At 42.0% G+C, this 21,365-nt stretch overlaps 1 protein-coding gene and 1 long non-coding RNA gene across 6 annotated transcripts in view; one reads left to right on the top strand and one right to left on the bottom strand.

Annotated features, from left to right (window-relative positions):
- Nucleotides 1–21,365, top strand: part of LOC307224041 — a 199,050-nt gene that overhangs the window by 18,104 nt on the left and 159,581 nt on the right. The window lies entirely within an intron of this gene.
- SH3D19 (SH3 domain containing 19) overlaps nt 1–21,365 on the bottom strand; it is a 68,800-nt gene that overhangs the window by 7,737 nt on the left and 39,698 nt on the right. For 3 of the 5 annotated variants that reach the window (XM_079990411.1, XM_079990415.1, XM_079990414.1), the window contains 11 exons: nt 17,817–17,924; nt 15,905–16,017; nt 14,236–14,294; nt 11,195–11,453; nt 10,740–10,808; nt 10,509–10,649; nt 9,696–9,768; nt 8,229–8,359; nt 5,071–5,129; nt 480–667; nt 187–230 (listed from right to left, as the gene is read on the bottom strand). In XM_079990411.1, coding sequence (XP_079846537.1) covers nt 187–230; nt 480–667; nt 5,071–5,129; nt 8,229–8,359; nt 9,696–9,768; nt 10,509–10,649; nt 10,740–10,808; nt 11,195–11,453; nt 14,236–14,294; nt 15,905–16,017; nt 17,817–17,924 — 1,244 coding nt within the window. The remainder of the gene's footprint in view (nt 1–186; nt 231–479; nt 668–5,070; nt 5,130–8,228; nt 8,360–9,695; nt 9,769–10,508; nt 10,650–10,739; nt 10,809–11,194; nt 11,454–14,235; nt 14,295–15,904; nt 16,018–17,816; nt 17,925–21,365) is intronic. The other 2 variants (XM_079990412.1, XM_079990413.1) reach the window with 2 other exon arrangements.

A 21,365-nucleotide genomic window follows, 5' to 3' on the forward strand; every position in this document is an offset into this window, starting at 1 on the left:
TCTGTACTAGGGCATTTTATCTCCCTTACCCTTTCAGCGACCCTACCCTCTGCTTCTGTTCAGGGTGTGAAAACTGGATTCCATCCATGTTAATTAAAGGTATGCCTAATGGCATATTTACCAAACATGTGAATAGCAGAAACTATAATGCCTACTGCTAGCGTGAGACAATGTTAAATGGATTACCTGTGACACAGACACAGAATTCTTATTCAGTGATGTTCCACCATCTATATAAGAGGATGATAAAGGGAATTATTATTTACCACCTAAACTTTTCAAAGCCCTATACAGAGATTAAGAGTTAAGGCAGTACCTACTTCCAAGATTTGGATCGGTGTATGTTCCACTGGCTGAGTCAGGATGGGGGAGTTATGCCCTGGCTCAACTAAGAAAGCCCAAGCTCTGCGAATCCAGCATCTCTCATCTCAGTGAACCTTGGGTTTGGACTGTAATGTTACAATTGCTTTCTGTATTACCTGGTCCAGGGAGATCTTCAATAATTTCTACGAAGTTCAAGGGGAAAATTCCAGATGTGCCTCTCAGCTCTCCTCTAGCCCATTCTTCATTGACATATTCCTTCAAAGTAATAATTTCACCTTCCGAAAAGCTTAATTCATCTTTCTGATCTCCAATGTACTCAAATCGAGCTATACATCTAGGGCCTCTAAAATAACAAAGATAACAAAACAAAGCTCAAAGGAACAGCAGTAATAGCTTCCCCCCCAAAACTCTTGCTCCAAACCATCAACCACATTAAGAATGGAGCAACAGCTTTATTCTAAATGAGCCCATTCATCACATGTATGGACTGACTGCTGACTTGAAAAAACAGCCTGCCTCTTTCCATTGATGTTAAGCCCATTCCAGGGAATCTCTACCCATATCTGACACAGACAGGTACTATGTAGGTGCTATGTAGGTAGAAGAAGAAGAAGAAGAGTTTGGATTTGATATCCCGCCTTTCACTCCCCTTAAGGAGTCTCAAAGCGGCTAACATTCTCCTTTCCCTTCCTCCCCCACAACAAACACTCTGTGAGGTGAGTGGGGCTGAGAGACTTCAAAGAAGTGTGACTGGCCCACGGTCACCCAGCAGCTGCATGTGGAGGAGCGGAGATGCGAACCCGGTTCCCCAGATAACGAGACTACCGCTCTTAACCACTACACCATACTGACAGGTACAGCTGTCAAGCAATGCAGTATCTACTCTTCGGTGAGGCCAGGTTGTAAAGATGGCCCTAATGCTCAGACCTGAGCAGCTGGTTTATATACAGTGGTACCTCTGCATGCAAATGGGATCCGTTCCGGAGCCCCGTTCGCATCCAGAAGCGAACGCAACCCGCATCTGCGGGTCACGATTCACTGCTTCTGCGCATGTGCGTGACGTCATTTTGACTGCGCATGCGCGAGTGGTGAAACCCGGAAGTAACACGCTCTGTTACTTCCGGGTAGCCGCAGCGTGCAACCCGAAAATACTTATCCTGGAGCTACTTCAACCCGAGGTATGACTGTAATGCAAATTCTCGCTGGGATCACAGGTGCAAGTGGGTGGCTGCATAGAAATCCATTTATGTAAACTGTGTAGTGCACAGACATTGCCAGCAGGAATTGATGCAACTACAGTGGTACCTCGGGTTAAGTACTTAATTCGTTCCGGAGGTCTGTTCTTAAGCTGAAACAGTTCTTAACTGAAGCACCACTTTAGCTAATGGGGCCTCCTGCTGCTGCTGCGCTGCCAGAGCAAGATTTCTGTTCTTATCCTAAAGCAAAGTTCTTAACCTGAAGCGTATGTAACCTGAGGTACCACTGTACCTCAATACAGAGCTCAACTTAACACTTAACATTTCTGCATGTGATTGCAAACCAACCTACATGAACTCAATGTGGGTGGAAAGGTGAGATTTACAAAGTGGTCCCAAACAAAGAAAACCATTTACAGATAGGTAGCCGTGTTGGTCTGCCATAGTCAAAACAAAATAAAAAAATTCCTTCCAGTAGCACCTTAAAGACCAACTAAGTTAGTTCTTGGTATGAGCTTTCGTGTGCATGCACACTTCTTCAGATATCTGAAGAAGTGTGCATGCACACGAAAGCTCATACCAAGAACTTAGTTGGTCTTTAAGGTGCTACTGAAAGAAAACCATGCGTATTACATCCAGTTATTAGGCTCAGAAGTGCAGATATGCTGGAAATCAACGTTGCTTCTGCAATTCACAGCTGGTAAAGTAAGTACTATGAGCAGAGGGACAACCCATCACTTCAGGTCATAACCAGGCTGGAAAAATGAATTACTATTAATGCACCTGAGCCGGGGGGGGGGGGGGGTCTAAGGAAGCGCTCCTGACTTCGTTCAAGCCAGCAGCCAGATAAGTGGGCAGGAAGGACTCGTGGATTGGCTGGGAAGGACATGAATTCTTCTCTGGCTCATAAAATTTGAGGTGGGAAATAATTATTGTTTGATATTTTAAGTGACCGCTATAGCCTTGAGGTACCGTATTTTTCCTTCTATAACACGCAGATTTTTTCTCCTAAAAAGGAAGGGGAAATGTCTGTGCGTGTTATTGAGCGAATGTGTGGTCCCTGGAGCCAAATGGCGCGAGGGGAGGCAAAAAAAATCAGGCAAAAATCAAATTGCGCATCTTGGAGAAGGGAAACCTGAAAAGAGGAAGCGGCTGCTTTCCTGCATTCTGCCTCAGGGTCTTACTGCCCACCCACCTCTGTTTCCTTGCTGTGTTTGCTCAAACGGAACAAAGAGCAGGGAAAGCCCCTCCCCACCAGGCAAGCAGAGGGCAAAGCAGAGTGTAGTCTGTGCTCCGTGCTGCTGAAAACACGCAGAAGGGAGGGAGGGAGAGAGAGAGAGAGAGAGCACGAGCTGGCTGGCTTGGGAGGGTAGGTGAGGGAAAACTTTTGCCTTCCTTTCCTCCCTCCCGTTATACCCCTCTCCTGCATTCTTAGCCAGCTGCTTCTCTGCACACCCCTCTCATGCTCCTTGTCCGTTCTGTGTTTTTCCTTCCCTCCCCACTTAAAATGTGGTTAAAAAGCATGGATCCACATGGATCCTCAGGATCTTTGCATTGGGTCACCCCAAATTCATCATCAGATCACATAGCATGTCCATGGTTACAGCCTGCCCCCCAAAAATCACGCACCCACTGTTGCCTGGGGCTGCAATGGTGCAAAAACGTGGTTAAAAAGCATGGATCTACATGGATCCTCAGGATCTTTGCATTCGGTCACCCCAAATTCACCATCAGATCACATAGCATGTCCATGGTTACAGCCTGCCCCCCAAAAATCACGCACCCACTGTTGCCTGGGGCTGCAATGGTGCAAAAACATGGTTACAAAACATGGATCCACATGGATCCTCAGGATCTTTGCATTGGGTCAGCCCAAATTCACCATCAGAGCACATAGCATGGCCATGGCTACAGCCTGCCCCCCCCCCAAATCACGCACCCACTGTTGCCTGGGGCTGCAATGGTGCAAAAACGTGGTTACAAAGCATGGATCCACAGGGATTCTCAGGATTTTTGCATTGGGTCACCCCAAATTCACCATCAGATCACATGTCTGTGGCCACAGCATGAAGCACAAAAATGATACATCCACTGTTTCATTCAGAATGTTTTTTCCCTTGTTTTCCTCCTCTAAAAACGATGTGCGTGTTATGGTCAGGTGGAAAATACGGTATCTATTTCTAAGCCAGAAAATTTAAAAAGTTTCAGTGATATCTCGTTTGTGTGCAGTTTGCAGTCTCTGTTTTCATCACTGGCTGAACAAAAAAGGATATCTGCAAAAGGGGGGGGGGGGGAGAGACTAGCAGAACAGTAAATTCAAAGTAAGGTATTCTTAAAGCCATGTTGGAGATGAGGGCAGATGACACTGAAATATTATTTTAATGACATTGGCAGCTGGTGGTTTATCTCCAGATTGATAACAAATGGAAATAATTCAAATCACTTGTTATTGTCTGAAATACTTTATATGTCCAGCCTTCTTAAATATTTTTCCTACCATAGTGAAAATTCTAATAATAAATAAAAAGACAGATGTTCCCATTAACCTACTGAATGATTATTGTACACAATAAATAAATTTTCTGCACACTACCAAAGAACAATAAATTATAACTCAAGAGTTAAAAATGAAAAAGAATTGTAAAAAGTAATTCTATAGTAGGCAGACACTCTACAACTGAGTATAATCAATCCAGTACCTTAATTGCAATTTTAAAATGCTATGTAACAATATTTCAAATGACAGATCCACTGTGTCACTGGATATATGCAAATGTTTTGATTTAGCAGGGACCTCACAGATACATAAGAAATTTGCAATTGTTACCTTCCTCACATAACTCAGTCTTTAATGAGAATCTTGATCAAAATAGGTTACTGTTTTTTACCTTCAGACAGTTTATTGCCTATCATCCGCAAGTACAGGCTCTACATCTAGAACAAATTAACATCAATCCTTGGAAAAACACGTTTGAGGGATGATGCCATCTGCCAGCTCCTTTAATCATTGCAAATCAAACTAATGTTTATATTCGGCACACAAAAAGCATCTTGTTCCTTACCTTACGTTGTAATTGATTTTGAATTAACAATACTGATTTTTTTAAAAAAAGTACTTTGCCGGAATCAAGCAGCACAAAGTCAGGTAGAACATTTCCCACTATCATTTGTCTCACTAATCATACCTTCTGACACAATATGAGAGAGCCTGGAGTCCTGATACATTATTTTGTAATATCGTGGCATTTTAAGGAACTTGTGTGCTGGTGCATGAAGTCTTAGAATCAGGTTGCAGGTTTCATAGAAACCCTAGTGTGAGTGGAAGGCATTTTTATTCATGTGGGTGTCTGATTCTTATTGCTATATCCAGCTGTGTGTGAAGAGAAAGTCCCCTGTAAGACGTTAGACATTATTCCACATAATTCCATGACCCAGAGGAATAGAGGTGTGTGTGTGTGTGTGTGTGTGTGTGTGCAGCTGCTTTGTTGACAAATCAGAACTCTGCTTGTGGTTCTCTGGACATTTACTGCATATTGCTGTGAAAACTTACACGATACTGGATGATGAAAAGTGCCCCTTTTTCCTGTTGCTTTCTCCTGGAATATCAACCTAGGAAGAAGACGTAGGAAAATGTAAGTGTCCAGCTTCAGAGGTTTGCTCTGCTTTAAAAACAGAATTCTTAAAAATACAGACTTGCTTGATAAAACTGCAGTTCCACCTGCAGCCTTCATGTGGCAATGCTCAGTTATTAGAATGTTTTGGTCACGCATCAAAACCAAAGGGGTTTCTTGCAGGGTAAGTCTCTGATTCAATATTCTGGAAGACACACCACGTTCTATACTTTTTTTTTTGATCCCAATACCATACTTCAGTATCAACAGTCCTCTCTTGGCTGCACACACGACTGGCAGAAATCAGGACTGAGAGTACAGTAATTACATGCTGTTGCCTTTGGCTCCTTCTCCTAATTGATATTACAGTCTATTATCTGCTTGTTCATGTCACAAAAGTCAGAATAATTATTCAGACATATCCATTCCAGGACTTTGATTTCCTGGATCTCACCATCTGCAAGCCAAAACAAATAAACATATGTCGCAAAGCCTACTACTTTATTCATACGGAAGCAGAATTTTAAGAAGATGAATGAAACAATCTATTATCCAGAGGCTCTCCCACTATGCATTTGGTTTTATACTCAAGGAGATATGCTATAAACAATCATAGAAACCCTAGGGTGAATGTTGTAAACTTTTACTGCAAAGCAATAACTGCTTCCAGAACCAATATTTCTTATTAGATGGCAGAATTGCAATCTCTTCTGCCACACATCAGGGAATCTATGTAAAATCTGTGTTCATTTTTGGTTTTGAATTCACCTGCCTAATAGAAATATTTTGGAATTACCAATGAATCTTCACCTAAACAGTTTCAGTCTAGATGGTTGGAAATGGAAAATAACATACATATTTAGACATATACACAAAGGAATTTTGCACTTTCACTGGCATCATAACAGTCCATGTCAAAATCTTAGGTGTGTTCACCCATTTACCTCAAAACCTGTGTTGGAAGCCTACATATTGTACAGAGATGGGTTTATTAGCAGTTCCATGAGGTCAATGCCATTATTTATGGCACTACCATTATTTAAGGGACACAGGTGGCGCTGTGGGTTAAACCACAGAGCCTAGGGCTTGCCGATCAGAAGGTTGGCGGTTCGAATCCCCGCAATGGGGTGAGCTCCCGTTGCTCGGTCCCTGCTCCTGCCAACCTAGCAGTTCGAAAGCACATCAAAGTACAAGTAGATAAATAGGTACCGCTCCTCCTCCAGATGAATATTTTATTTATCTGCTGTACATGTATAGCAGGCACCCCAAGTTACCAAAAAAAGTAATTGCATGGAACAGGTGTCCAATTCCTATTTCAAACTGAGTTAAATATGTTAAACATGAAAATATTCTGGAGAATGTATAAACAGAAGAATTACTGAAATACATTCCAAATTCTAACAAGCGCATATGGCTAATGAATCTCAGTGTTGTCAGATGGGTTGAGCCAGGTTTTTTTCTGACTCTCGTAGCTCCTTGGAGCATTTTGGTTATGGCCCTTGCTACTTACAAAAACCAAATGTTTCTAAGGATGGAAATACAGAATCTCTGCAAAAGACATGCTGCAACTCCCCCGCCCTCATCCTGAGACTGATGTTCAATCTTCCAATTTAAAATCTATTATTCTCTGTTGGTTAGAGGTTGTGGTGCTGATAATGCCAAGGTTGCAGGTTCAATCCCCATATGGGACAGCTGTGTATTCCTACATTACAGGGCGCTGGATGATCCGATCCTCAGAGTCCCTTCCAACTCTACAATACTATGATTCTAAAAACATCCCGCCCACCCCCAAAGTATTCCCCCCCTTCAGTAAACACATTTATGAACATTAGATAAAGCAGTCACTCTAGGCTCATAGTTTTGCAATTTATAGTTGTTTTCAGACCATCACAAGAGCAAATGATTGATAGATCAGACAGACACACACACACACACACACACACACAGACCCTGCAAAACAGATTGTTGTGGACAAGGGTACACAGCTCAGTATACTTCCCCTACAGCAGCCTTTCTCAACCTGTGGGTCCCCAGATGTTGTTGAACTACAACTCCCATCACCCCTAGCTAGCATGGCCAGAGCTCAGGGATGATGAGAATTGTAGTCCTACAACATCTGGGGACCCACAGGTTGAGAACCACTGTCCTACAGGAAGCAGAAAGCACTCTTCTGTTCCTCTCTTGTTTCTAAAGTTCTTAAATCCTTCAATGGATTCACAAGGTGTGGCCGTGGTGGTAAGGCACAAGGTGAATTGTGGAGCAAAAGCTAATAGTTTACTGTCCCTGAATGCCTGATAAATCACAGAGCAGCTGTAAGACTCTTGCAAGCTGCAATCTTCTGTTCCCCTGGCCACCAGTCCTTCCGGATTCCTTTGCCTGTAGCCGGAGTGGCTAACCTGGAACCCCTCCAGATGTTTTTATATTCCAAGCTCCCATTATCCCTGACCACTGACCACACTTCCTGGAGCTGATGGAAGCTGGAGTCCAGAAACATCTGGACGGGCGCAGGTTAGCCACTCCTGCTTTATAGTTGCACAAATAACAAACGCACGCAGAGTCCCTTAAATTACATCTTGTTTCTCCCAGTGCTGCATATTCTGGAACCCTGCTTGATACAACCACAGCATCAGCTGCAGAGAACGGGTTTTGTAAGATTTTGACATTCCTATTCATTCTTTAGGAGATGTACAGACACACTGAAGCCCGTAATGGGTGGTCATGTTATTTAAGCGTAGGAGTGGAAGACAATCTGATCTGATGTACCAAGAAGAAGCCCCAAAGTAACATGGCTGCTGTTGTGGAAAACTGCACAATATGCTCTTGGGTGATTTATGAACACACTTGAATTAAGTAAAGGATGTGTTCTCACTTAACTTGAAATTATCATGAAAATGATGCCCATAAACTGCCAGGCAGAGCTGCGAGATTAAATAGATTTGCTGCACCTCACAAGCAACTTGATATCTGGTTTTGTGCACTCAAGCAAGATTTATCTATATGGCATGCTCAATAAAATGCACAGGGGAGAAATTAAATTAGAACTGGGATGTGTACATAGATGGAATGCACCATATTTCACTGGAAGTGGCCTACTTACAATAACTTTGACAAAGCTGGCAGGAAAGATCCCTGTGCAATTCTTGCATTTTCCTCTGTACCACTCGTCATCTATTTTCTCCAGAAGATAAACGGTGTCTCCAGAAGAGAGGTCCAAATCATCAGTATGTTCTGTGGACAACAAAAAATTATACCTGTTCATGTTGTAGCCTAGTATATTGAATATCGCTAAGAAAAGCCTCATTTAAAACAAACACTGTATGCAAAAACAAGCCAGAGTTTGAAAAATACTATAACATAAACTATTTAGGGTTGGGAGTAGGGAGCATACTGGAATTTGGAGCCAGCACAGCCCCTTACAATAGCACAGAGAGAGGAGCTAGGTTACATCTTCCCTATGAACATAAAACCTGCCTGCTAAATCAATGGGTCTAATTTACTTGGCTGTCATCCTATGATTCTAAATTTCCTCCCAAGAGTCACTAGGCATATTAATATCAACAAAATGAAGCCAATTATTTACATTTTAAAGGGGGGGATGGGGGGTGCAGGTGGAGTTTGGAAACTTTGGGGCAAGTCCTTCTGTGCTAACCTTGCAATCCACAGAGTATGCAGTTTAATTTAAGCCATGAACCATTTCTGTGTGTGTCTCTGGCAGTGCCAGAACATTATATCTACCCACGTCGTATGTCAAAACAGTAGTTGTGCACAATAGGCAAGCTGCAGTAATTGTACTGGGCCCCTTTCCCCTGTTCTCAAGTCTACCCATATACAGTGGTATCTCAGGTTAAGTACTTAATTCGTTCCGGAGGTCCGTACTTAACCTGAAACTGTTCTTAACCTGAAGCACCACTTTAGCTAATGGGGCCTCCCACTGCTGCCGTGCTGCCGGAGCCCGATTTCTGTTCTCATCCTGAAGCAAAGTTCTTAACCTGAAGCACTATTTCTGGGTTAGCGGAGTCTGTAACCTGAAGCGTATGTAACCTGAAGCGTATGTAACCTGAGGTACCACTGTATCTCTGACACCATGTCCCTCTGAAAACTGCCCAGAAAGGAACCCCAGAAGCCTATCAAACCTGCGATGCCCACAGGCCAACCAGGTTTGTAACTGTGTTTATGGTTATCTAGCCATTTCTACAAAGGTAACTCAGTGAGTGACTCTGGGCATCGCAGACCTGTGTACACTTTCTGCCTTACACAGGTATCCTTTCAATTTCTTCTTCATCATCCTCATCCCCTTTAAACTTTCTCACTTAGCCACTGCATTGTGTCCCTTGCAGCAATCACTTTAGTTGTGTTTGCTTATAAGCAATAAACTGGAAACTTTGAATGGAAACTGCTTCAAGCATGTTGCTGTTTCCCAGCAAGAAACAGCCTAGCACTGTCAGTATGTTCTGGCATGCAGCAGAACCAGTAAACTAAAATCTGTAAACATGATTCAAAAAGAAAGAAGAGCCCAAAATTTTAACTGTTTCCATTTACACTGCTACCACTGAACTGCACTTACCTGCTAGAAAATCATGCAGCACTATCGCATGAGGAACACATGGGTCGGAAATCTTCCGCATATTGTCCGAATCCTTAAAACACAGTAGATTTGGAAATTGTGATGCTTGGTGTTTGTTATTTGTTGGGAGCACTAATTTCTGTGTGGATCATCCATCACTGACTTAAATATAACCTTCCACCGATTTATGTTGTTAGCTGTTAAGACATAAAATGTGGGGCCTGCTTCTTTTCTCATTTAATCTGGATTTTAATACCACCTGATCTCATTGAAAATCAATGATCTTAAACCAGCGCAGTACATGCATCAGCGAAAAGAAAATCGCATCTCTGAAAATTGCAAGCCGCTGCTTTGTTACTGTAAATGAGATGTGTGCCTGTCTAAGCCTTTTCCTTATTTGCAAAGTTTTCTAACTAATTCTCAGATAGGCTAACTCCACAGCACCAACAATAACAGTAAATCCCCTTGGGAAGTATGAGCAAAATATGCTGACCATTTCAAAACACAATATCCATTTTAATTTGTTAAGAGCCACAGATAAAGGCCTCTTGGTATATTTCTAAGAGTAACCTAATAGCACGAGATGCTTAACATCCTATACTAAGATAATAAAATTATGTTTTGGATTAGGTTTCACCAACTGCTGTTCCAGTGAAATAGTGTTGCCCTGGAGTAACAAAATTTTAAAATACAAAGCATGCTAGGATCTGCAGAAATGTACAGGAAGCTATAGGCCCTGCTCTCGATAATTGTCTATTTTTTTCTAATTTGTTTCAACTATGCAGTTTTTGATACGTATATTAAAATTCATACCCTCTGTCTGCTTTTCAAACTCTCATCCAGTGGAGTTATTATCTGCATCTGGGATGAATTAACTTTGCCAGTTTCTTCACCCTTTTGACATTCAATGATGCTGTTGTCAACATGGTCCACCAGCACAAGCACATCCCCACGCTTTAAAGTTAACAAAAGGCCGTTAGATGGTTCATGATTCAGCAAGTAGCATGTGCATATGAATGAATAAGCCACAAGAAAGAGCTTTACCTTGCAAGAGAGATGGCTGGGATCTTGTGGAGAGATATCCTCCTTGGCGATTCCATGAGGCACCGGAAGCTTAAGACAAATAACTCAAACGTTTCAGTCCAAAATAGCTCCTGTCAATTTGCTACACAACTTAATGTTTTATTACATATTGTAAAGAAAGAAAATCAAAATACATTTTAAGCATTTTAAAGATACAGAAGCAACCATATTTTTGGAGCATAAATTTTTGTGTGAAAACTGCAGTGTATTAATTCATTGTTTGTCTGTTTGCTTGCTTCTTAAAAATGTGTCTATCCTGCCGTTCATCATAAGATCTCAGGGTGAGGAACAATAACACTTATTTTAAAACCCACAGATCCATTAAACAACCCAAAAGCAGATAACATTACTATTTACATAAGTTACAAAACAATAGGGTGGCTTCTATCAAACCCCAATTCTGTGCTTTTCCTCACCATGTATTTACTGTAGAGAGGATGGCCTGGCTTGGGTCGAGGAGGTAAAGCTGGGTCTTGATTTTTAGCAGTATCATTCTTTGTTCTCTTGACTCCTGGCCCTGATTTGCCTGGTTGTTTATGGAGGTTCACGTCAGATGATGAGCGAGAAAACCTCCCCTTTTGCGATGAGGCCTTGGTAGACTTTGGTGGTGGTGGCCTTCCAGGGGCACCCTTAGGTGGAGGAGGTCGAGCTGGTGTGGTTTTTCCATCACCAGGCCTAGAAGTTACATAGACAACAAGGAATATAAACCATATAACAGAAAGCATAGTTCATTCAGATATGTAGAAAAATACTGCAGGGCTGGATTATCTGAAACTCCTGGGAAAAGGCAAGAAGCATTTTTTGAGGGGGCAGTGGACAATCATTGCAATATCCCCAATAGCCTAGTCTCTTAAATAGAAAATTCAATTTCTGCTGACCAGTTTTGATTACAGACAACCAGATATTGCAGAAAGGCAGACCATAATTAAAGAGCTTTGTTTGAAGCTGCCGAGGGCAGTTATGTGCACCATGTCTGAGCTGCCTCATGTGCAAGCTTGCTGAACCAGCTAGACAGAATATCAGATTATAAACAGTTAGTGGTACCTTGGTTCTCAAACGCCTTGGTATTCAAACAACTTGGAACCCAAACACTGCAAACCTGGAAGTAAGTATTCTGGTTTGCGAACTGTTTTTGGAAGCTGAACGTGCTCCATTTTGAGTGTTACGCTTCCGCTTTGAGTGCCACACTTCCATTTTGAGTGTTACACTGAGGTCTGTCTGTTTTTGCTATTTATTTTGTGTTTTTGTAGCTCTATTTTGTGTTTTTGTGACTGTGTGGAAACCAGTTCAGCTACTGACTGATTGATTGTGTGACTGCAGTACATTGTTTATTGGTTTCATTTTATGTATCAATGGTCTTGTTAGATAGTAAAATTCATGTGAAGTTGCTGTTTTAGGGGTTGTTTTTAAAAGTCTGGAACAGATTAATCCATTTTGCATTACTTTCTATGGGAAAGCATGCCTTGGTTTTGGAATAGAGTTCTGGAACAGATTAAGTTTGAGAACCCAGGTACCACTGTACTGGTAAATATGTTCCCATCTACTAAAGTATTTAAAACACCATAGGAACAAATAGGTTTTTAGCTCACAAATGTCATTCTGCTGGCCACTAAACAATTTGATTGATGTGAGTTACTGGGAAATTGTCAAAATAGTACAGTGGTACCTCGGGTTACAGATGCTTCAGCTTACAGACTCCGCTAACCCAGAAACAGTACCTCGGGTTAAGAACTTTGCTTCAGGATGAGAACAGAAATTGTGTGATGGTGGTGCGGTGGCAGCAGGAGGCCCCATTAGCTAAAGTGGTACCTCAGGTTAAGAACGGACCTTTGGAACGAATTAAGTTCTTAACCCAAGGTACCACTGTAATAAGTAAGAATAACTTAGCAGGGCTTTGATATGTATTTTTACAGCGTTCATTTCAATAATGATACCTGTTGTGCCTAATTCTCTATATTTGAACAGGGCAGTTGCACAACATCATAAAAAAAAAATCCTTACAATCCTAAAAACATTTAAAATTACTTCTCTAAAGATATTAAAAGAACATTGCCACCATCTTAAACATATTTTAAATACAAAATGTTTAAGCAGAAAGGAGAGAGGCAAAGTATATATTTATTACGATCTTAACAAACACAAAAGCAACAGGTTAAACGTGTAATACAACAAAGCTGACAAAAGATAGAGAGAGAGAGAGAAAGCCATGTTTATATCAACAGCAACAATGACTCATCTCCTTTGGGATTAGCCGAGTCTTCCTGAAACAACGCTCTCGGGTTTACTCCTATTATCATCATTCCTGCAACTTAAGATTTCGGAGCTGAAAGACAGCTCTGTCTTCTTGCTATGCAAGACTGGACTGATCCAGTTCCACGATCGGTTCAAGCTGTCTAATGCAGGATAGTTATGTCAGAAGAGCAGTGGTGCACTTTCTAATTTACTGTATCCTTGCTTGGAATAGCTGGCCAAACAGTTTATCTGCTACAGAGTTGAACGTCATAAAAGCTTCCTTAGGGCCCAATTCCTATGTTGCACTAGCACTATGTTACCAATTTGAAAGTGGAATCATATAAATGCTGTTCTGCTTTGTGTGGAAGCAGCTCCCCACGTGGGGAGCTCATGAAAAAGGAGGACTGCACTGGCAAGGCTGAAATCATGAGGATCCTGTTTCGAAGCAGCTTCATGCAAGCAGCTTCCCATGTGTAACAGTGTTTATATGATTTGGTTTTTCAATAATATACATGACCAGAGTGTTCTTTTCTGGGTTGCTCTCAAACTGAGCAACTTACTATTAGATGCACTCTTATTGCTGTCTAATTCACACTTGACCAATAGCAATCTGCTGCAATTCCTAGCTATAGAATGAGGCAAGTGTATCAGGCTAAACCATGGGTTAGCGCTAGTGCATGAATGGGAAAAAGCCCAAATAAAGCCTCCGGTTTAGACATTCCTCCCTGGGAGAATAACACTGCCAGAATTTAGTTTCACCTTTGCAGAATGTTGACTTAGTTTTGCATTTGAACCAGAGGTTGTGACAAAAGGTAGTTTAATTATTCCTGTCCCCCCTGAGCAAAACCAGTTGGGCATGCAGTATTCTCCGTCTAATATTTCCTTATACATTTCAAGGGAGCCTGGGATAGCTCTGACTTTGCTAATGTATGGGGACAAAAGAGAGAGGAACAGCAGGAGTTCATATTCCACTCAAGAGGCAGTGTCAATGAGGGTTCATTGCTATTGCAGTTAAAAGGAAATGAAACTGTTGCAGTGCGAAAAATGATTTGAATGCATTCTTATGATGGATCAGTGACCATGACCAATGTATGAACCACACACACACACACACACACACACACACACACACAAATTAGGAAGCATCTTTACTACACCAAGACTTTCCCCCATCTCTTTCTACTCCTTTTTGTATGGTTATTGGACAAATTGATACTTTACTCACCTTGGGGGCATTATGGGTTCATTCTTTGATGACTGTTTCAAACTAGAATGCTCAGATTCCTATTGGAATATAAAATCTGCATTATTATTTGGACAACATGATTTGAAAGTTCAACATTATTATTATTTCAATTGCAAACTTAAATTAAGATATCACTATTGCGTGTCCCCCCGGAGGGACTGTTTCCTGGTGAATATTAGCACAACTTGTGCTATTAGTATTTTGAAAGATGTAGGGCAACTATTTGAGAATAAAATGTAGTAAAGCCCATTTACTGTAAACTAGGGGCCTCAATACACAATGGCAATGTCAGTCATACTCCAAGTAGTCCACTGATTTCATGTGGTCTACTCTAAGTATGTCTCTAAGTATGCTGAAGAATTGATGCATTTGAATTATGGTGCTGGAGGAGACTCTTGAGAGTCCCATGGACTGCAAGAAGATCAAACCTATCCATTCTGAAGGAAATCAGCCCTGAGTGCTCACTGGAAGGACAGATCCTGAATCTGAGGCTCCAATACTTTGGCCACCTCATGAGAAGAGAAGACTCCCTGGAAAAGACCCTGATGTTGGGAAAGATTGAGGGCACTAGGAGAAGGGGACAACAGAGGGCGAGATGGTTGGACAGTGTTTTCGAAGCTACTAACATGAGTTTGACCAAACTGGAAGAGGGAGCAGAAGACAGGAGTGCCTGGCGTGTTCTGGTCCATGGGGTCACGGAGAGTCAGACACAACTAAACAACAACAAGAAGTATGTCTAATGTTGTACAATAACCCAATGTGACTGAAGAAAAGCTAGTGCTAAATTTTTCCCTAATGAAGAAAAGACTAATATCTTCCATCTTTGTGATATTCAGTGGGGCAGTGTGGTGGGGTGGCGGACAGAAGATCTTTCTTTCTAAAGAGATATGATGCACTTTCAAAAGGGTAAGTGGAATTAGTTCAAAGAAATCACATTAGAGATAAAAATTCTTAGTAGAACTTTGTGTATTACTGTAGGATATGGGGACAGCCTTCGCTGAAGAAAGGAAACAGAAACTACAAATGATACAACTGTATTTTTCCAACACAGAGAATGGCCTTCTGTATCAAAGCAATGTGTTTCCATGCTGATAGCCAAGGCATCCTTTCTTTTCTGAGGTAAAAATAGTTGATGCCTTCATTCTCATACCAACTCCCATCAGCCCCTGCCAGCATGACCAAAGGTCAGGGTTGGATGGGCCTGAACAACATATGGAGGGGCTCCATGCTGCTGACACCTACAATAGAAGATCTCACACCAGTACATTAATATGCTCTGACACACAGCTTGGGACTTTATGGTCTAGCATAACAGGGTTGTAAAAGAGAAATTAAACCAAGATGGAATCATGGAGCTGTGTGTGTCATCCTGTAAGCTACAGGATATACATACATATATATCCATGGAGGAATTTCAGAGCTATGGCAACTCCAAGAGATGGCTATTTACCCTCTACTTGAAGACCACCAGCAAGAAGGAGCCCACCACCACCTTTCTAAGTAATTGGTTTAATTGTTGAACTGCTCTTATGATTAAGAATTCTCTCCTAAAGTTCAACAAAAAACAATTTAGAATCTTAATTCTCAAAATGGCACCTTATGTACAAAAGGATAATTCAAGGATTCTAAACAAAGAAGAATGAGTTACCACATTTTTTGTTGCTTTGTTGTTATTGGGTTTTCCAGCCGAAACGCCAGATGTGTTCCCTATTGGTTTTTCTGTAGGAAGTGGAGGAGGGCTCTCTGGAACTTCATTTAAAGCTGAAAAAATATTAGTGCTTTTATAAACATCACCATAAACATCATACAGATACACTAAAAAACATAAACATCAGTGGATCCGATCGATCAAACAGAATCACAACAGATCCTTCATCCTGGCCAAGGGATTTCACCATTTCAAGAAATGACACGTGAACGCCACAAGAAAACCAATGACCCATGTAAAAAAAGGTATGGACCTCTTCACTAGGGATATGGACACACTGGTGAGGACGCATTATGTCAGACTTTCCAACAGATGCTGGAGTGTGTCATAGAGATGACACACCTCCCATTTCAGAACTATAAAGACTGTGTCTTTCACAAATGAACTGCCTGTTTCCTCTTGCTATCAGAGCATGACTGTTTTCTTGTGACAGAGGACAGTAATGAGGATGGCACTGTGGGTTAAACCACAGAACCTAGGGCTTGCCAATCAGAAGGTCGGTGGTTTGAATCCCTGTGACGGGGTGAGCTCCTGTTGCTCGATCCCAGCTCCTGCCAACCTAGCAGTTCAAAAGCATGTCAAAGTGCAAGTAGATAAATAGGTACCGCTCCAGCGGGAAGGTAAACAGCATTTCCGTGCACTGCTCTGGTTCGCCAGAAGCGGCTCAGTCATGCTGGCCACATGACCCGGAAGCTGTACGCCGGCTCCCTCGGCCAATAAAGCAAGATGAACGCCGCAACCCCAGAGTCGGTCATGACTGGACCCAATGGTCAGGGGTCCCTTTACCTTTAAGAGGGGCATAAAGCTATAGCAAGAAATGTAGATCATCAAGATCTGAAGGGACAAATATATAGAATGATTTTTTTTCCCTTATGGAAAAAAGGAAAATGTAACCACAAACATACGGTAATAGGCACATGGTCAAATATTCCACTTTCAAACTTCAGTTGTATGCTACCAAATATATGCAGTGACTTTGAACTCTTCGGATAAAGAGCAAGGGTACACACCTGACAAATAAAAATAAAATACTCAGTATTCATAGTGTTGTTCAGTCAACCTGAACTTTAAAAAAGAATGCAGTTTTGTTTAAATGTCACTCTAAAGACCCTAGAAATGGAGGTATCGTTCTAATGAAGGCAGATGTACATGTTGCTAAGCAACAGCTCACTGCATGGAATGAACTCTAAGACAGAATAGGTATGTTTTCAGGTATCTCTACCCAGAAGCCTTTCACTGTTCTGTCATTATGAGAAAGCTTTTGCTAAATCTTTACACCAGTGCACTAAGGAATAAAGGAGACGCACAGCTCTTAGTAAGCTGCTTTTTGTCAGGCCAGACTATTTGTCCTCCTGGCCCAGAACTGTCTACTTTGACAATCAGTGGCTCTCAAAGGTCTCAGCAGAGGTCTTCCCTGTAAACTTAAACTGGAGATGCCAAAGATTGAACCTACGACCTTTTGCATACAAAGCTTGCGCTCTGTGACTGAGCAATGATCTCTCCATGCGTTAGAAAACTAGTATTGTGCAAGGAACTGTGCAAGAAGTCTCAGCATATGCCAGTGGCATACAATGGATCCCTAAATTAAACCACTGCATAATACAGCCGAAAAATGTTAAGCGCTAGGGGTGGCATCCAAACGTCATGTCAACATACTTCCACTTCTGCAGCAGAGCCTCTCCTTTCTCTCGTTCACCCACAATCCTTCTGTGCCCAACTCAAATTTGCTCTGGATGGTCCCCTCCCCACCCTCCAGAGCAGATTTTTTAAGGAGACACAGGGGCCTGTAGGGGAAGAGAAAATCTGTTCTGCTCACAGACAAATATAATTGGATTTCACCCTTGGATGTTACCTTTTGTTGGCTTAGCTGGGATTCGGATCACAGTGGGTTTGCGCACAACAGCTGGTTGAACTGCCTGTTCTTTTGCAGGCTCTTGTTTGGAAGGCAAAGTGACAACATCTAAGGAAGACACAAAATTCAGCATGTTATCTTGCTCCGGTTCCAGAGAAAATGCCATAAACTTCATTCATTATGGAAATGTTGCCGAAAGGATAAATCTGTGTGCCTGAAACAGGGGATGGGGGTGAGGGAAAATACCCTTACTGTACATTAATTCTGTGGCCATCTTGACTGTGAAGACATGCAGAGGTTTTGGGGGGGGGTTACCCCTGAAGACAATCCTACCCTTTGTTCCTGAATGTCTGCTGAAGGTCACCTATGCCCCCCCCCATTTGAATTAAATCTATGTTGCTGTATCAAATGATTCTGTGGGAAAAACTAATTGATTTACTTTTGTCATTTCCATTTCCAGAATTGAATTAGTACAAAAACTGGCTTGTAAACAACTGCAAATACAGTGGTACCTCGGGTTACATACGCTTCAGGTTACATACGCTTCAGGTTACAGACCCCGCTAGCCCAGAAATAGTGCTTCAGGAAGAACTTTGCTTCAGGATAAGAAAAGAAGTCGTGCTCAGGCAGCGTGGCGGCAGCAGGAGGCCCCATTAGCTAAAGTGGTGCTTCAGGTTAAGAACAGTTTCAGGTTAAGAACGGACTTCCAGAACGAATTAAGTACTTAACCCGAGGTACCACTGTACAGTCATACCTCGGGTTACAGACGCTTCAGGTTGAGTCTTTTCGGGTTACAGACCGCTGAAACCCGGAAGTACCGGAACGGGTTACTTCCGAGTTTCGGCGGTTGCGCATGTGCAGAAGCGCTAAATCGCGCTTTGCGCAGAAGTGCCAAATTGCAACCCGTGTGTGTGCAGACGCGTCGCTGCCGGTTGTGAACGCTGCGGGTTGCGAACATGCATCCTGCACGGATCACATTTGCAACCCGAGTATCCACTGTAAAACAAAATGTTGAACATAGGAGGCTGTCTTATAGTGTGTCCAGACCAGGCCCGGGCAGGGGGGCAGGCAGCCGGGTATACTTGCCCCAGGCCTCAGAGGGCTAAGTTGGCTGGGGGCTCTTGCCAGGAACCGGCTGCATTTTTGTTTTGAGTTTATAACTTTATTCTAACAAGCCTACAACCCTGCCGCCCCTGGCTGGGCCTCAGACAAGCTCTGCATGTGCCTGAGTCAGACCACTAGTTCATCTTGCTCAGTACTGTCTAAAGTGACCAGCAGCAGCTTTGCAAGGTTTCAGGCAGGGTTCTGTCCCAGCTCGACCTGAAGATGCCAAGGATGGAACCTGGGGCCGCCTGTATCCAAGGCAGGTGCTCTACCACTGAGCTATGGCTCCTCCTAAGAGATATATCTCCGTGAGTGCATTTGAGAGGAAGGGAAGCATGTACACTGAATTAATTATGAATAATATGTTCAGGGCTTCTGTCCTAAGAGGAATTTCCACTGCCCTGCCTTTCTGTTTTCCTTCTCCAATTGACACCTAACAATCCATGGCTAAGGATCATTGTGCTATCTTTACTAGCTGCCCACTAAGCTTTATGGGGAGTTTTGTTTATTTCTGCAAACCTTGGGATTTCTCTGAACATGCTGATATCTCGTGGCTGGTGGGTTTTATAATTAAGTGTATAATTATGCAGCTGTTGTAATTTAGATATTATATTTTAGGTGAGGGAATCGTTGGGACTTTTGGTTATTATGTATATATGTTAAGCTTCAATAAAGATCTTTGTGTGTGGGGCGGGGGGGAGGTATCTCCTTATTTCTCAGTGACTCCATTTTAAACTTCATTCCTGTTGGCACTTGCCATCTAAGTGTGTTATTAGAGAGACGAATGCAGCTGCAAACAAAGGGGCTTTGTAGGCAACCTACAAATACTCAGTGCTATCTTGAGCACAATCCATAAAAATGAGAAAGCAAAATGCTTAATGCACTCGCTAAAGACTTCTCCAATCCAGCGATAACCAGCGAAAGATCAATTCTTTTCTCTAGCAATAATCTGATCCTATTTAGGAGTGTGAACTTCACACAGGTTGGAGTTGACTACTTTTACTAATAAAGGGTTATTACTGTATGAAGCTTCGAGAGCACAGTGTAAGACTAAAAAGGGGCAGTATGCAATTTTCCTAAAAAGTATTCCCCAGCCCAAAATAGTTGCTTTCCCCAAATGCTTTTTGCCACATTTCTATAAGATATTAAGGTGCTTTCTATCTTTCCTACAGACTACAGATGCAGAATATCCTACCCTCTTTCAGCGTGCTCTATTCCTATTTTGGCACCATTATCTAGATCAGGAATGGAGAAACCTGTAGCCTTCTAGATGTTGTTGAATTACAGTTCTCATGATCTCCAACCACTGGTGGTGCTGGCTGGAGCTATTGACAGTTTTAGTTCAGCAACATTTGGAAGACCACACGTTTGCCACCGCTGAGCCAGACATACTGAGCTCCCTGCCCTCTGCATAGCAACAAGCAGAAACAATAACCCCACAGTATTATAATAATAATTATTATTATATCACAATATAAGCTTTTCACAACCATGGTGCCCAAGACTTCTAGTCTCCATCTCTCTGCAAAATATATGTCGACTACGATGAGAGAAGGTGCATATGGCTTTTCTCCTTCAGTACACTGCTCTGCGATGCATGTTTCATTTCCATAAGAAATGTAGACCAGCTATATTTAATCTGATTTTAAAGTACAGCGATAAAAAAACAAAAAAACACCATTAGACTCAAGGTACTGGTTTCAAGTATATACAAAAAACCATCAACAGTTCGTTTCCTGCTGTAATCTGCCAAGGCCTCATTAAGGCAATAACGAAAGGAAGTTGTAGTACATCAAAATTCCATCTACTTATTCACTGCACAGGACGTAATAAGAACACACAATCCTTAAACATCATTAATACAGACTCATTTGTGACAACTATACCCTATTACCAGCGCAGATTTACAACCCACACAACTGAAAGCATTTAGTAGTAAATGAGGCAAGAAGCTAAAATAGCCTCCCCCCTTCAGTTTTGAAAACACATTCTCTGCATGAAGTCTACACAATATTATTGGAGGGGGGGGACCATATGGCCCCTATAAAGTATTTGGAAAACTATGAGCAAGATCCTATTGCAGCATCTGACGTGGAAATGGAATGTGTGTCGTCCCCCCCCCCCCGTGCACCCCTAAAATCTGCTGCAGAGCGTTAGGGGACCCTCCAAAGCACGTTGGGAGGTGGGGAAAGTTATCGTTTGCTGGCGTGACACTGGATCTTGTCCTATATGTTTCTTCAAATAAGAAAGAGTGCCACTTCCCAATAAACAATTGGAAGTGCATATTATTATTATTATTATTATTATTATTATTATTTGGAAGGTACATATTACTGCTGCTGCTGCTACTATTGTTTACTTGATTTATTACTCATTTACTACAAAAAGATCTCTAAGTGACTAACTTTAAGCTGCTGATTGTTCCTTCGCAGCCACATCCTTACC

The sequence above is a fragment of the Podarcis cretensis genome (assembly GCF_951804945.1).
Source record: "Podarcis cretensis genome assembly, chromosome: 9".
Lineage (NCBI taxonomy): Eukaryota > Metazoa > Chordata > Lepidosauria > Squamata > Lacertidae > Podarcis > Podarcis cretensis.